Raw genomic sequence first — 15,855 nt, 5'->3', positions numbered from 1 at the left:
CGGCTCGACGATAACGCTGACACCGACGTCAACCGCCCAATCCCTGCAAATCTGGGGAATTAGCTTCAAACCGGACCATACAAGTCGCATGGACGTAGTCTATCAAAACTCAATATCCATACCGCTATCTTCTCCTCTTTTCTCACCTGCTCTCCTCGTTTCCCACTTCAAAAGATACCTATTAGCTTCCAAAGTACCCAACATACACCAACCAATACCACAACACCACAACACTCCATCACAGCTTCCATCGCCAAAATGTCGTGCCCTGTCATCGGAACCACTAACGACCACCTCCCGCCAAATCACCCCTCCGTAGACCTCAGCAAGGACGGCCAAACTGTACGTTATCCCCCCCTTCCCCCATTAACACTACCTTTTGAACCAAACCTCCGTACCATATGTTAACATCTTCACTTTACAGTGCCCCGTCGTAGGCGCAACAACCGACCACCACCACAACCTGCACGCGCACCCCCCAGTCCCCACCAACGAGACATCCGCAACTGCGTGTCCCGCCCTCAAGAACAACATCATCAAACAGCCGCGCGCCCAAGAAATGGACGACGCTCTATGCCCCATCGTCGGTGTAGCCACCACCGTCCTGCCGCCTGATCACCCGGATATGCTCAAGGCAAACGAGGGCGACATCTGCCCTGTTACCAAGGCCACGGTCGGACACCACAAGGATAAGGTGGTTACGCATCCTAGTGTAGAGGCTGCGAGGGATGGTGCCGTTTGTCCTGGTACGTTATAAACCCCCTCCCCCCTCCCCCTCCATCTGCCAAACGAATATACATAGTGAATCACGTACCTAACCCCATTTTACTTGTAGTTACGGGACAGAAGCAGCAGCTTGCTTAGGTAGAATACATATCTACCTGCTTTGGCCAAGGGCAAATGTTGGCCTATATAGCTGGCGTTTTCTTTTTTTTGGACTAGGATTTAGGAAATGAATTTTGATGAATTTAACTGAGTCTGCACGCATGCATATATATATACATGTTTCTTGTTCGCTCTTCGTTAGTAACTCAAAATAAGTTTGAATGCTGTGATGCCGACTAGCCCTGTAGCCTACTTTGATTAGACTTAGCATGCACGCTCGGGTATATAGCTCCTAGGGTTGGAAATCCTCGTTGGTCAAATCGCCCACGCCACACCCGCTTTGATCCGTACGGATGGACCAAGGAGACCGTTTGGGAATCCATGCTATACCCAAGAGTTGTTAGCCATACGCGGACGATTACGTTGCCCTGCAGCTATGTAGCTGTTACTATAGTCAAGTTTTTTTGATTGGATAATACACTACACACGCCAGGCTAATGTGAAAAGATTGTATTGTAGACCGAGTTTACACAGTGGGTATAGAGCCATGCTGATGCCGATCGTAACCTTAAGAGAAAGGAAAAAAGTCCGTGGCCCTAATTGACGACGAAGTCAATAGACACCAATTTGAAACAAAAACTACATGACGAAGAGCAAGAAATGCATGGCAGTGTGCAATCAGGCATTTGAAGGCATGGATTCTTTGACTGCGAAAAGCTTATGAGCCGCGCGGGGTGCTTGAAGGCGTCTTGTTGACGAGGCTTGAGAAGAAAGACCGCAGTTTCTCGTTGTCGTTGATGTTAGTATCTTGAGTCTTAGGTGGTGGGGTTTCGGGATCGTCCGTTCGGTTGGCTTGACGGTCCTGGGTACAGTTAGTTTTCTGTATCCGAGATACCAGGTTAGAACAGTTTCAATTTCATCTCACCTGCAATCTCTTCACCATCTCATCGGCGTTGACCTGGATACCACCCATGTTGAATTGAACAGGACCGATATGCTCCTCGACCACACCTGATGCGTCATCGGCCCAGGCTCGCGACACTGGTTCTTGTTCTTTGCGTGCAGCTTTAAGAGCAGCCTCGCTTTCGTCTTCTCGTCGTAGGTGCTCAAGCACGCTGACTTGGTCAGCGAGGAAGGCTTGTGGATCTCTGCTAGACACTTCGAGGCCGTTGGCTTGTTTCGACAAGCTGGACAACGTGTAGTCAGATTCGGGATTGCGGATCGTCTCCTCGTAGATTGAAGTCGCCGTAGGGCCCTGGTACTCCTCCTCCGGGATCGGAGCTGGTGTTGTTTCGCCGTTTGTTTGTTCTTCTCCCTCAACGGGGCCGGGTGCTTGGCCATTCGTTGGCCGCATATGGTTGGGGATGTCAATATCAACGCTCCATTTTTCGCTTATGCCCTCAACATCGAATCCCTCGCGCAAAATGCGGATCTTTGCCCATGAATCCCAGTTTGGAGGTACCAACACTCGATCTCGGTCTGTGACATTGTGCCGCAGCTGCTCCTGTTTCAGTAACGATTTGATCCCTAGAGTAGAATGGATGAGTGTTTGTAGTGAACCAGGTGCTGTTGGCATAGTGTAGACCAGACTTGATCCGTGCTTGAGAAGAATAGTGCGCATGTACTGGAGGATGAAGTCAAATTCCTCCTCTTTCCATCCCCGCTCCTTTTCCAGTGTCTCGATCTTGTCAGCATTCTGGCAGACAACACACAGAGGAATGCCGAGAGGTTCATCCCACTCGCCGGGTCCGAGCGGAACCTTTACACTCTCTAGGCTGCTTCCCTCGGCGGCCAGGTTGCGGCCTTTGTCTTGCAAAGTCTGAATGTTCTCTTCCAAGACAACCTTGGACGCATCATCCAGTGAGACGATCAAGGACCTCAGCACCCGTATCCAGTCGCGGAGTTGGCGTATCCACAGCCATGGGTGATTCCAGTCCAGAAGTATAACGATGAGCATGTGTGGGAGAGTTCGCGGGTTGAGATAGGGTTTGATTAGTGGGGTGAAGGAGGGAGAAGGATTTGCGAGGAGGTACAGCGACAGGCGAGCGAGAGTATCTGACGGTGTTAGTAAAGGAAAATAGGCAGCGCACTCTGTTGATGGCACATACCCTCATGATCCGTATCCAGGACATCTTGGTACGTGTATCCCAGGGCAAACTGATTGGCGACGGGCGGCTTTCTGCCACGATCCGGCGGTCTCCGGTTGTTTGCAGAGTCTGTAGAAACTGACTCGAGAAAGTCTCGCTGTGTTTCTGGTGTTCCGCCTGCCACTCTCGAATTAGCTTTGTCCCCTATACCGCTTTTCGGGGGCCTCACCCAACACTAACAAACTCTTCTCCGGTAGTCGCTTTCCGCTCGAGATGTTGTCCAACATGGGCTTCCATATCTCCTCCCTGTCTGCATCTGCCGTGACTGGACGGTCATTGCTGCCCGGGGTGCGCGTGGGGAAGTTGGGGGTGCGGCGCGCGCTGGCCATTGCGGAGGTGGTATGGACGGTGGCTTGCGTGCTGCCTACTGCGGTTTCTAGTTTTGTAAGCAATCAACTCACAATAGACCAGAATTTGTGTGGCGGAAGAGAAAGAAGCACTGCGGCGGCGGCGGGGAGGGCGTCTTGCGGGGTTGGTGTTGGTGTAGTTGTTTCCACGTCGTGGGTACCTTTTCTGCAGGGATGCTGCTCCTAGCCCAGCCCGAGCTTCTCCAAAAGTTCATCTCCGAACACACGACACCATACTCACCACCAACCTTCACCATGAACTCGATCCGCGCAATTCAGCAGCTGAATAAGCGCGAACTCGAGGCCGGAATCAGTCCCGAAGGCTCCTGGCATACCGATTACCGCGACACCGCCTTCATCTACATCGGCGGCCTTCCCTTTGAACTCTCTGAGGGTGACATCATTACCATATTCTCTCAGTATGGTGAACCTGTATGGATCAAGCTCGCGCGCGACAAAGAGACAGGAAAGTCACGAGGTTTCGCATGGATCAAATATGAGGATCAGCGGAGTTGCGACTTGGCCGTTGACAATCTAGGCGGTGCCAGTATTATGGATCGAATTATCAGAGTGGATCATGCGCGATACAAGCCCAAGGACGATGAGGACATGAGGGACAACACCACGGGAGAGCTCGATGTCGACCCAGCAGTCGAATCTGACAATGGGAGAGGGAAGCGGCGCAAGACTGAAAGCGAATCTGACTCGGACGAAGACCGACCGCTCCTGCCTGAAGAGATTGAACTGGGCCGTCTCATAGACAAGCTAGATGAAGAAGATCCAATGCGCGACTCCCTGATCAAGCGACAGCAAGAAAAGGTGGACGACGCAATCAAGAGATTGAAGAAGCAGAAGCGCAAGGAAAAGGAGAGAGCAAAGAGAAAGGATAGGCATAGCCGGAGAGATGGATCAAGAGACCGTGATCGCGACCGTGATCGCGATAGAGAGAGGAGGCGAATCAAGGAACATGGAGAGCACGACGAGCGGGATAGGCGCTCGCGTCGGAAGGAACATCGGAGCAAGAGTCGTGACAGGAGTAGAGATCGTTCGGAAGACAGACATCATCGACGCCGATCAGAACGAGCTCGAGATGAAAGTGAGGGTTCTCGAGATCGTCATCGAAAGCGCGACCGTCGGCGTTCGGCATCCGGCGAAAGAGAGAGGAGGCACTCGCGCACAAGAGACGCACGGTCGCCCTTGCCATACCGAGCTCGCTCCCCTTGACCGTCTCTTGAAAGTCTGCCGACACTGAAACGTTGATACTTGTCTTTTTACCTTTTACTAAGATGAAGGGCTCAGCCCTGGTATGATCTGCACAGCTGTGCCCAAGCCACGCGGGCCCTTTCCTACGCCAGTCTACAACATATGCTTTCTGACGTGTTGCGCCTCATGTAGGTCCGGGGCTACTATACACTCGACAAATTCTCTCCATACACTCGGTTCTTTGACCTTTCTATGCCTGATTTCTACAGCTAGTTTGTCACCAACAATGCTGGTTGTTTCTTTAAGAGTTGTGCCACTGGGTTCAGGAAGGACCTCAAAGCCATCGGCCTTAGTGCAATGCCCATTATGGCAAGACGAACATGCCTGGCGCAAACATGCTTTGGGGAGAAGCTTATTTCGCTAGCAAACATTCATCTACGCTATCAATACAGGACGTTGATTGCTGTAGTCTAGGGTCTTTGTTTCACTGGATTTATAAAGTCTATTCTCAGACGTATCGATCTTTGTAAGACGACATTTTAGAAAATCTCCTGACACTCCCATGAGGCTAGTGGAGGAACTTGCGGGGTGAGTGCCATAAAAGGCTTATGACACTCAGCTCGCATACAGTACAAAAAGTTTAGAAAATCACAGCAATTATGCTTGAGACAATATCTACGGAAGTAGCAAGATTCAGTGAGTTGAGACAGGCTCTATGGAGCCACAATACACGATGCTTTGAATTGCCTGTCTCTCTCCCAGTATCCATAAGAGAAAGCAGTGAGGTTGTATCCTGATTTCACAATCAGTGACCATTGTGCCGAAAACTCCCTGCAGCCCATACGATATATGTTGAATGTTCCCCACAGTTTTGGTATCCTATTCCTCGTCATCTTCATCTTCGTCGTCTTCTTTGTTCGCCTCGCCATCAACACCCTGCTCTTCCTCCTTCCTGTTATCCTTTGCCTCAGATTTCGTACTAGCATCGCCGTCGTAATCTGGCCGTGTCACTTTGATGTCCTTCTTTGCAAGCGCGGACTCAATGAGCGGAGCAGCAGCGAGTAGAGCATTGTATTGGTCAATGGAAAGAGAGATGCCCTAGTTCCGTTAGCACTGTAATCGCACATCTAAAACACAAGACATTAATAGATGAGAAAGACACTTACTTTCTTTCCTGGCTTCGTCTCCCCAGCATCAGTAACATAGTATTCACGAATGCTGACGAAAGTGTTTTTATTGAAATCGCTAACAGTCACGCGTCGCTTGCCACTGCTATTTAACTACAATTCTCGTGAGCATATATTGCTTGTGCTGAGCAAATTGTAACACTTACAGCAACAAACGCATCACCATTATCATCCGTCTTAAGTTCAGGTACGACAGGAAGCGAATCATCATCCTCATCGCCTTTAGTTTTCTTATTTGCGCGTGGCGCGCTGCTGTCGTCGTCATCTGGAGAGGAGCGTTTGTTGTTGAAGCTTTTCTTGAAGCCGCCTCGGGCGCCGCCTCGCTTGAATCCTGCCATTGCTGTGATATGAGAAGAAATATGTGCAACAACGTGAAATGCGGGTGAGGGCGCTATCGACAGCGATGACGCAGGGCCTGGTTTGACGCGCTAGAAAAACGCGCTAGAGACGCGATCACATGATTGCATTCTTGAAGTTTATCACAGCATGGCTTTCTCAGCTGGGGGGAGCGAATGTGTCTATTTCGTGGAAGCGAGCGTGGAATGTCGTCAATCTATCATCTGGCTTTTCTGGGGGCGTATGCACGTTTTATATTGCGTGTATGAATCCGCTCTTTATGCTAGAAGCTCCACTCCATGGTCTTGATGGCCGGGCTGGCCGGGTTGGCTGTGCTCGTTCTGGCTTCTGCAGACCCAAAGGACCGGAGATACTGCTCATATCAGATCCGATTGACAACCTGCCCTCTTGGCTCACGATCGACTCTGCACGGCTCATTCCTGGATCCCTCCCCACTGACTCTTTGGCCTGAGAAATGTTCCATGCTGAGGCCATTGCATCACTCTTGTTCAGAGCTACTTCCGGCTCGTAGATACTTGACATACGGTAGGGCGACTGAGGCGGGAAAGTCGTGGCGTATCCATGAGATATGCCAAGCGCAGATGCCGTTGGTTCAAAGGAGCAGCTTTCCTTCTCTCGAGCGCGTCTGCATGCGTCTACAGTAGCGGTGATGAATGCGATCAGAAAGAGAAGCCATCCGGCACCGGCTGTGATGAAGTGGACCATACTGAGGTCTACTAGTGTGGCAAGCCTCCTGAGTTCCGGGGAAGCGGATGTGTCAAGAACCCTCTCGCCAAAAGCATTCACGCTCAAAGCGAAACTCAAAGAAATACCAACTGCTGCTCCCATTGAGCACATTCCTAGACATTCCAAGGGGACCATGATTGCCGAGCGGATTCGGATTGGAGGCAGAATTGTTGCGAAGACCAATACGATACTGATTACGGAAGCAAGAGCAGTCTATATCGTCAGTATCGTGGTTTGAGCGGAGAATCGAAAGACGTACTAAACCGATAGAGACCCAAGTTCTGATCACGCCGCTGATCACAGCATCGAAAAATCTCGCCCAGAGTTGTTCCATCTCTTGTGATCCAAACTCAACACTACCGAGAATCGCATCACTACGGGCCTGGATATCACGAACGATAAAAACGGCTACATCGGGCTGTCAGTAAATCCAGCTCTTTCATCCGGAAAAAAGTTGTTCTTACACCAACCACCCACTCCAGTGACTCCCAGTACGACAATCAGGGCCAGAGCCCTGAAAGTAATCAAAACAGACTTTCCGCACCCCATTATGATATTAAAAAACGGAAATGCAAACTGTGAAAAAAGAACAATTTACAGTAATATGCACAGTCCAGCTGGCAGCGGCTTCCAGAGCGCTAAAAAGAGAAATGAAGAAAATTGAAGAAAGTAGGTGTGGCAAACGCAAGCAGACATCTCACCTTTGGCAGCAGACAGAGCATGATTATAGACGTCAACGTCATGACACCGTGCTTGCTCGGAGTCACGCTAGCCGAATGCCCTGTCTTGACGCCATCTGCGGTGCTCGCGGGGTTGAAACATCCCTTGTGGCTGGTTGTGCCTGACCCTGCAGGTAACACTGAATCTAGGCCAGCAAATACGAGTTTGCCCTGGACTCTCGGCGCAAGACTTTGGTAGCTGACACGTACTGGTACGAGCGTCTTTGTCGAGGATTGGTATCGAGGCGTTCACACTGGGCCGTCTGTTGTCACCATGTAGTTCGTGGCGCAATCGGTTCGAACAACCACAGTACAGCAAGTGATCGGTGCGTCTGATATTGCTCCCCCAGAACCGTATGATGCGCAGTGTGTGAAGCGTCATGTTACGCATTGGCATTCCTCTTTGTCCGGAAAATCGGGAGTGGCTGGGGACCTCACTGCTCCACGTGATCGCGACTGAGACAAACCTGAGGCGACAAGGCTTGCAGCCGTTACAAGGCTGAAACACCCTCGTATCCGAGTCATTCAGCGTCCGTGTATTCTGTTGCGAGGCGCATTGCTGGCAGTCAGGCTGACGTGTTGATATCTGCTTGTGGGATTATAATGCCCTATTACAGTTTTCCCGGGTGCGTACGTATGTACTTAGGCTTCGCTTTGAATGCATGCCGTGCACCCGATTAGCGAGCCGAGATTAAGAGTAAAGCGCAAGGTCCCGATGTGTCGAAGCAATCATAATGACTAGCATATCTGTTATATCTCGCATGGTCTCATCTTCGGAGTAATAGAGTGGCCATTTTTTCTTCCCTCGGCAATCACCTAGTATGTATACATACTAGTAATATGCGCGAGAGCCGGTGTCATACCAAATGGGGATTTTCCATGGCGACAGGCTCTGCCTACCCTGAAAAATGATTCAACCGCCATAAGATCCGCAAAAGACGTTTTACATTTAACAGGATTCCTGCCTATCAACACAGTCCAATCGCAGCCGGGGTTCTTGTTGCTATGGGTGCCCTGACGCAGTTGATATAAATGAAACTTTGCAGATGCGAGAATCGCGAGAAGCGCGGCAATGAGCACACCTAAGTAGGCGCATTCGTGTGGATACTACGGAAACCCAGGCTTACTACTCCAGAACAAACCCATTTCCATAGTAATCCTTAGCATGTGATCTGCTTATGTACATGAGAGATGCATGAGTTTAGGCCGACGAATTTGGAGCTTTGCATCTTCCAAGCAGCGGTCAGCCTCTGGAGGTTTCGCCCCCCTCTCCTCCCCGCTCTCCTTCATCAGCTGATGGGTTTTCGAGACAATACTAACAAACTATACGCAACATCAAAGAGAGGTTCAGCTCGCGCCGATACAGAGGTCGGCCGGGTGTTCGGCGGGAAGCAGCCACAATCGACTAGCAATTCTCGCTAACTCGATTAGCTCTTATCCCGATGATTCAGTCAAGTACGCCTGATAAGGAAATCGGCCAATTAAGGTAATCAACGTCGGTAGACGTCTTACATTCCCCGCAACTACTACTTTGGTTAGCACTAGTGGCCAGATACAAAGGATCGAGCATATTGATTGGTTGAAGCAATTCAATTATGCACGTTCTGACAGAGGAGGGAAAACTTAGAACATGGGGTAAACTATCCTCTCGGCATTTATAAGTTCAAACAATGTCTAGAAGTGTCCGTATTGCTAATTAGGGAATCCTACTATACGGTCGGCCAGATGAGCCAATATCAAAGTCCGATGTCCATTAGCCTCACGCCCCCGAACGCATCTATAAGCGCCGAACAGTTTGCGAGGGGCGCCCTACGCAAGCCCTTTCGGCTGCTCACATCAGCCCATACTTTAGGATACTTATCTTGATGGCTCCTCATCCTCTCGTATACCCAACATGGAGCGCATCGCCTACTTTCATTCAGCGCACACAGAACCTATCATGAGCGCTTCTGCCTTGTGGCCATCAGGCCATCCCAACTTACTGCAGAGAGGCTCCCAGTCAAGTAGCCAATCCGAAGAGATGCGTATTCTCAACCATCCTCAGACCTCGAGCTTTAATCGTCTCCCCACCGAACTTATCTTGAAAATATGCGGACACATTTCTGCGCACGATCTCTGGCACAACATACGTCCCACGTCCCGCCTCCTGGCTATCTGTGCCAGAGAAGTACTGCCACGAAAGGTCTTCTCTGAGAGCAATATCCACATCTCCTGGTGCTGTTTCTGGTGCAGTTTAGGACGCCACTGTCTACATACAGCATGCAACCCCATCACATGGCTATTTCCCGACGCCAAGAATGTAAGCGTCGCCCTGATAAGCGACCGTGCGACAGTCGCCAAGGTCATCTTTGGAGATCTGTGCAATTTGGTCACGAGTTATGAGCCGAAGATTCGTATTCGCCTGGGTGAGGAAGCACAAGGTGTTAGGTGTAGGAGCAAAGCGATTCGACCACGAATACGACCGCATACGGCAAATTCGGACTCTGATTTACAATCCCGCCAAGAAGAATTCGTGATGTGGTATTTTGCGACACAACGACGGCAAAGGGCGAGGGGTCGGATACTTAGGTGTCTTGAGTTCGCGGCTCATCTTCTCCGTTTCTTCACAACAAGCGCTGTACTCCTGAGCGTCGGCCTGATACTCACCCTCGCTGTCTACGCTATCCTGGAAATATGCAAGTTGGGAATGTGCTGTTACAGAAGCGGAAAAAACTTCATGCGTTTCTGCATGGGGAAATTTCCGCTAAGGCAGTAGAAAATGAAGGACAGTCATGAATAGAAATGCCATGGGAAGCATGATGCATTTTTTTCGTTTTTCCGCTCCGCGGACATTTTGCAGCGAAACGGATCGCCCGGTCATCAACCGCAAAAGCAACGCGTGAAATGTGATCTATTTATCCGAAATATGAAGAACAATCGACAGAGAGATCAGTGCTTCATCAAGATTTCGGCCAGCGAAACCCGGGCCCTCTCAACATACATGCACATACATATGCATCTCTAGCAGATAGCTAGAGCGCATTTACCCCTCAATTTACTAGCAAGAGCGGTCTACCCAACAATGCTCGTGCAGAATGCATGGGTCAGTCTCGTTCGGAAACCTGCAGTTTGCTCCACAGTCTGCATATCGAACCAAGTGGTTCATGATGGTGGGGTGAAAGGGGGGTTCACTTGCGACTATCTACTCACCAAAACTCGGTACTCCCCCTGCATCTATATCAGAGCATATGACAACCAGCAATGACACTTGAACTTGGTGTATAGAAGGATAGCGCGCTATCACCAGCCGACCATCTGAATATGCCCATGTGCTTGCGGAATGTAGCATCACGTTGCTACGTGATCATAGCGCCCACTCTGCCATCAACTTGTTGTCAGGTCGTGCGTCTCGCAACCTTCAACACGGACGAAAACATTAATTTCTTTTCCTTTCGTTCCGTTTCATATTTCGTTCGTATCCCTTCCAGAAACTCCTTTTTGCTTCGCTATCTGTGACACATCAGTTCTATCTTTACGCACAATATACAACGAGCGACGCATTCCTTTACGACAAACATGAACGACGACATGAACGACACTACAATCGCCACTGTGAGCGACGGCATGGCTGAAGACTCAACTGTCTATATAACCAAGTCCAAGCGCAAGTCTCACATCTTGATATGGGCAAAGAAACTCGGAGGTTGTTTAACTAAATGTCACCCACGCCGCAAAAAGAAGGCCTCATACTTGGATACGGGTGAACCAATCCCACCGTCTTATCGTACAAATGTTGCGAACCACATGCCACGACATACACTATCTATCCGAAGATCAAGATCCACCACCGGGAAAACAGGGACTATGAATTCGAAAACTAATAGCACGGGCACCAATTGGGCTTTGCCTTCGCAAGGCAAGCTTCAACCGACAACTCGACACAACCTCCGCCGTGAGAAGACCATTCGGCTTGTAAATGCGAGCGTGAGCTCGTTAGTCGGAGGCCGCCCATCACCACGATCAACGGTGTCTCCTAGAAGAAGTCCAGGTTACACGCCCCGCGAATCAGACATCCCCGAAACACCAGTTCAGAAAACGAGGGGATATCTTAGAGGAGCAGGCGAAGAGCCGTTGCCTGGTCCTCGATCAGTGCTTTCATGGCTAGACTCGTTCCAGACCCAACAGGTATTCCACAGAGACTCGCCACGATCACCTACGCTGAGAAACGACTCCGCTGCAGACCTCACTGCTCGACCAGGCCAAAGACGCCCTAACCGCACAAGCGATTTATACAGTCCAACTTCGCCGTCAATGAGTAGTACAGCATCTCCACACGGGAAGATGAGCACCGGAGCACAGATTTGCTACCCGCCTTCGATCCACTCTCACGTCGCCCTGAACACTATGTTGACCGAAAGTGTAAAGGGATGGGAGCAGGACTGGGACAAGCCACTTCACAACCGCGTCGGCAGTTCAAAGGGCCTATGGAGAACCGCATCGCAACGCCTCTTGATCAAGAACAAGGACAGCATCCGACGTCTCAACGCCGAAAAGGCCAAGAAGAACAAGAGTGTTGACATAACCGCCGTAGAGAATCGGCCAATACCCCAGATGAGAAGCATAGAAAGTATCCAGGAAATGGTTGAGGAAGAGCGGAGAGCAGACGAAGAGTGGAGTGGTACGTGGAAGGCTTTTGATCGAGCATATGGCCGGGCTGGGACGATGGTAGCCGGGTAGTTCTTAATTAATATTTATGGTTGAACTCAAGCATCTCACTGCAACTCGTTGCCAAGTATACAAACACCAGGACTGCCGTGCTTTCTGACGCCTGTTGTTGACGAGCATTTCGTCATTGATGCTAGAGTGTTGGGTCATGCAAGGCTAGTACCACGTATGCGTGGCCATGGGAGAGAGAGAGAGGGATGTTGTAAACATGTGTGCGGGCACCTATCACGAATGTGTTTTCCGTCAATGTAGAGGCGGCATCCGGCACGCGATGACGCTGCGCAGGCACGAGATGATGTGGAAAGACGGTGTTGATCGTGAGCTGGCAGTCCCTTAGCAGATAGCGTAATTTCACGACCTGATTTCCAGAATGCGCTTGCCTCTTGATTGGGGGTTTCCTCCAAAAGCAAAATTCTTCCCGTGGTGTGCTATGGTATTTTGTGATACGCATGCCAGACAACATGGCGGGTCCTCAGGTACACGGATGCATAATATGGTGCTTTTCTCTTTGACTCCACCAGTGGGAGGAGCCGGGGGATGAACCGCCCCAGATAACGTGCTTACTTTTTAGAGAAATGGGTATGGGCTACGCCGCGAAAGAGAAGATCTGACGGAAACAAAGACTTCTTTCTTCTTCCTGCATTGGTCGATCCCAGCACCCCGCGTTCATCCCAAAAGCGCGTAAGGACAGAATAGATAGCCACGTCATGCTATGGTACCGTGAGGGGGGCTGGTCTAGTACACAGTCAGTAAAACCACGTACAGCGCAGCGTCACGATCGCTATGGCAATGAAAGTCTGGTAACACGTGAAAGCAAGCAGTACCCTGCGTGTCGGCCACACCCTCTGTACCAAAGTTTTGAAAATAGTCAGAGCGCACAGCTTTTGAGAAGATTCTAAATATCATGGGTGTCTTAGGTCTGCACATGGCCACCCGACTCAACTACCACCATGCCATCCACTTCGTTTTTAGGGAGATTTGATTTTGAAAGGTCGCTTGCAGGGTCGCTCGTAGATCTACCCAGCATCTTCTGCAACGCCTGTCAGCATATTGTGACTGAGACGGGTGGCCGCAAACATGACTGCAAGACGCGACCAACGACTATTCATGGATACCCAATGTGTTACTTGCCGCACACCGTAATCACGTCCGATCTTGGATCTCCTAACGGCAACTATCAACTGGAGTTCAATCGCGTTTTGTCCGAGAACTCGAACCTAGCGGTGTTTTCAGTTGGACAGGAGGCTCCAGTATCAGACACTTGGCAGCAAGACCAGCAGCGGGTTGGATGCTTATCGCGTCTCTTTTCTGCAACGTCCTCTGGGTGCAATGCTACAGTCAGTGTTGGATCGTACTGGCCATTCAAACTATCGAACCAGGCTATCTGGTACTGGCATGCTGAAGACGGAGTTTTGCTGGTGGACTGGAGCAAGTTGTACACCGACTATTTCACACAGTCGAGGAGCAGCAAGAACCGGAGAAGAATCGAGAGAATCGTTCAACGATATCGGGATTTGGAAGCTGAAAAGATAAGGAACGACACTGCCGGACGGTGGACCTCGTACGGCGACTGGGACATCTTTCCGGCAACGCATGCAGAGATAGCCATGGCTTGCAGGTATGAGGGACCGAATAGCGACTTTGAAGACCGTCTCGATCCCAGACAGGATCGAATGAGTCCCCAGGAAATGGTTATGCGACTAGGAGACAGGATAGTGGCTGTGGGTGAAGCACTCCGGAAACGAGTCGACGGAAAACCAAAGGTTTACGAGAGCGAAGAGAAGCCCGAATGCCCAAAAGGACCGTTGTCGCTATGGAGGAGGGCCAGCTATTCCAAATTGCTGTAATTGTGCGTACTATTACCAGGGAATAATTCTGCTTCTTTCAACGAGTAAAAGTCGCTAATTGATGCTGTTCTAACATGGTATGACGTCTGCAAATTCCAGACGCGTGACGCGTGAACCAATCTTTCGCTTTTTAGCGACAAAAAAGTCCAAACCCCCGCTAATGCCCCGCCAAACATTTCACTAACATTAATCTCCTGCAAACCTCGATACAAGAATCGCAAAAGGAAAAAAATGTCTGGCTGTGTAATTTGCAAGAACCCTCTCAAGGTAGAAGTCGAGCGCGACGAGGACGAAGAGTACGAAGGCGGCGCATCTTCGTCAGGCAAAGCACCTGCACCCGCTCCAGAAACAGTACCAGATGATGTCGAATTGTCCTGCGGATGCCACTTCCACTGGTTAGTAAACCATTCGAAATTTGTATGCGACTGCTAATCTTGAAAAAAAAAACTTCAGGGACTGCCTTCTCTCAGCCTACGAAATAACCTCCTGCCCCAACTGCTCAAAAGAAATCTCAGTCACCGAAGACAACACGCAAAAAGTTCTCTGCAGACTCAACAACGAAGGCGGAGTCCAAGAAAACCTCGACATCTTACCTTTACTCATAGAAGAATCCTACCTCAAAGCGTACCCCGAAGATCGCAAGGCCCGCGCATTCCTCGAGTTCTGTCGCGCGGGTGACTACAAGGCTATCATTGAGCTGCTGCTGGATGATAGTTCGGACGACGACGATGAGGACGAGCAGGGAGATGTAGAGATGAGCACCACGGATGATCCTAATAAGGAAACGGGCATCGACCGGGTACTAAGGTATCAGGACCCGATTGGTGATATGCAGTCTGGTCTCCATGCGGCGGTACATGCACAGAGTAGAGAGGTGGCTTGGTTGCTTCTCCTGCTCGCAAGTAACTACCCCCTGCTAGAGTTCCCACCAGAGGTCTTCCAGGAAGCGGAGGCTATGGGTATCATGCGGGGCTTGACGGAGGACAAGGTCGATATCAGAAGCCTGAAGGATGCACAAGGGCGGACTGCAGAGGATATTGCGAAGGAGATTGGTGGAGTGTGGCATGGATGGACTGGAAACAACCGCTTGGCTATTTGATTCATGGCATGTAAAGTGTATGTTGGACTGATCGCCACTGGTCTTCATGTTCAACCAAAAAAAGCTCTTTGAATGATAGAATGGAGAGAGAGCCAGGACTATGTAGCTATATACCACTGAGAATTATATGCACGACATACAGGTACTCACATAAATGAGGGGCACATGCCGATGTTGCTACCTTGCTCCTCGTACACTCTTCATTTGCTTCCTAACAGTGTACAGTATGCATTTCTCATCTTCGGAAGATCTCAACTACTAGAACTACCTAGCCGTGCATAATTTTTTTTTAAAAAAGAGAAGACCACCTGATAATTTCGTTGCTTAGCCTCGGTTTATGCAGGGAGTGACACGAATGAAGCAAAAAAGGATACGAAAATGCAAAACGAGATGTCTGCAACAATCGCAAAAAGAATGGTTCGAAGAACCCTGAGCAAGCTCAGGCACGATGTCCCCTTCGTGGATCGAACACGATACCTCCAGATTTAATGACCGAAGACTTCAGTCTGGCGCTCTCCCAATTGAGCTAAGGAGACGGTGTTTGTGTTACTTGATGAATGATTGAGAAATCATTGCATTACTATACTAGGTAATGAACCCAGCTGAAGATTGTATCGTGACCGAGATATGATCCTCGTATCTTAGAAGGATTGATTGCGTTTTTGCCGGGTTGAAAATTGTTCCGAGGATAGTG

The 15,855-nt window shown here is 50.0% G+C and overlaps 9 protein-coding genes across 9 annotated transcripts; 6 read left to right on the top strand and 3 right to left on the bottom strand.

Annotated features, from left to right (window-relative positions):
* Positions 1-258: 258 nt before the first annotated feature.
* On the top strand, positions 259-864 carry COCMIDRAFT_84058 (uncharacterized protein; the record flags this gene model as incomplete). Its single annotated transcript, XM_007685739.1, has 3 exons — positions 259-342; positions 425-746; positions 836-864. 3 exons carry the CDS (start codon positions 259-261, stop codon positions 862-864), a joined length of 435 nt encoding a protein of 144 aa, XP_007683929.1.
* A 679-nt stretch (positions 865-1,543) lies between these two features.
* On the bottom strand, positions 1,544-3,301 carry COCMIDRAFT_84210 (uncharacterized protein; the record flags this gene model as incomplete). The annotated part of the gene is made up of 4 exons (XM_007685738.1): positions 1,544-1,687; positions 1,751-2,880; positions 2,934-3,089; positions 3,142-3,301. 4 exons carry the CDS (start codon positions 3,299-3,301, stop codon positions 1,544-1,546), a joined length of 1,590 nt encoding a protein of 529 aa, XP_007683928.1.
* Positions 3,302-3,574: 273 nt separating this feature from the next.
* On the top strand, positions 3,575-4,543 carry COCMIDRAFT_84130 (uncharacterized protein; the record flags this gene model as incomplete). The annotated part of the gene is made up of 1 exon (XM_007685737.1): positions 3,575-4,543. The coding sequence occupies one exon, from the start codon at positions 3,575-3,577 to the stop codon at positions 4,541-4,543; it is 969 nt and encodes a 322-aa protein (XP_007683927.1).
* Positions 4,544-5,401: 858 nt separating this feature from the next.
* COCMIDRAFT_84208 (uncharacterized protein) lies at positions 5,402-6,047 on the bottom strand (the record flags this gene model as incomplete). Its single annotated transcript, XM_007685736.1, has 3 exons — positions 5,402-5,620; positions 5,689-5,802; positions 5,856-6,047. The coding sequence occupies 3 exons, from the start codon at positions 6,045-6,047 to the stop codon at positions 5,402-5,404; spliced, it is 525 nt and encodes a 174-aa protein (XP_007683926.1).
* A 250-nt stretch (positions 6,048-6,297) lies between these two features.
* COCMIDRAFT_33065 (uncharacterized protein) lies at positions 6,298-7,341 on the bottom strand (the record flags this gene model as incomplete). Its single annotated transcript, XM_007685680.1, has 3 exons — positions 6,298-7,005; positions 7,052-7,200; positions 7,257-7,341. 3 exons carry the CDS (start codon positions 7,339-7,341, stop codon positions 6,298-6,300), a joined length of 942 nt encoding a protein of 313 aa, XP_007683870.1.
* Positions 7,342-9,405: 2,064 nt separating this feature from the next.
* Positions 9,406-10,266, top strand: COCMIDRAFT_84316 (uncharacterized protein; the record flags this gene model as incomplete). The annotated part of the gene is made up of 1 exon (XM_007685735.1): positions 9,406-10,266. The coding sequence occupies one exon, from the start codon at positions 9,406-9,408 to the stop codon at positions 10,264-10,266; it is 861 nt and encodes a 286-aa protein (XP_007683925.1).
* Positions 10,267-11,066: 800 nt separating this feature from the next.
* Positions 11,067-12,227, top strand: COCMIDRAFT_33063 (uncharacterized protein; the record flags this gene model as incomplete). Its single annotated transcript, XM_007685679.1, has 3 exons — positions 11,067-11,102; positions 11,148-11,538; positions 11,611-12,227. 3 exons carry the CDS (start codon positions 11,067-11,069, stop codon positions 12,225-12,227), a joined length of 1,044 nt encoding a protein of 347 aa, XP_007683869.1.
* A 938-nt stretch (positions 12,228-13,165) lies between these two features.
* COCMIDRAFT_84300 (uncharacterized protein) lies at positions 13,166-14,062 on the top strand (the record flags this gene model as incomplete). The annotated part of the gene is made up of 1 exon (XM_007685734.1): positions 13,166-14,062. The coding sequence occupies one exon, from the start codon at positions 13,166-13,168 to the stop codon at positions 14,060-14,062; it is 897 nt and encodes a 298-aa protein (XP_007683924.1).
* A 231-nt stretch (positions 14,063-14,293) lies between these two features.
* On the top strand, positions 14,294-15,161 carry COCMIDRAFT_84203 (uncharacterized protein; the record flags this gene model as incomplete). The annotated part of the gene is made up of 2 exons (XM_007685733.1): positions 14,294-14,457; positions 14,516-15,161. 2 exons carry the CDS (start codon positions 14,294-14,296, stop codon positions 15,159-15,161), a joined length of 810 nt encoding a protein of 269 aa, XP_007683923.1.
* Positions 15,162-15,855: the final 694 nt, after the last annotated feature.

The sequence above is a fragment of the Bipolaris oryzae genome, assembly GCF_000523455.1.
Source record: "Bipolaris oryzae ATCC 44560 unplaced genomic scaffold scaffold_12, whole genome shotgun sequence".
Taxonomy (NCBI): domain Eukaryota; kingdom Fungi; phylum Ascomycota; class Dothideomycetes; order Pleosporales; family Pleosporaceae; genus Bipolaris; species Bipolaris oryzae.
The sequence above is the reverse complement of the archived record's forward strand: the minus strand, read 5'-3'. Positions and strand labels throughout refer to the sequence as shown.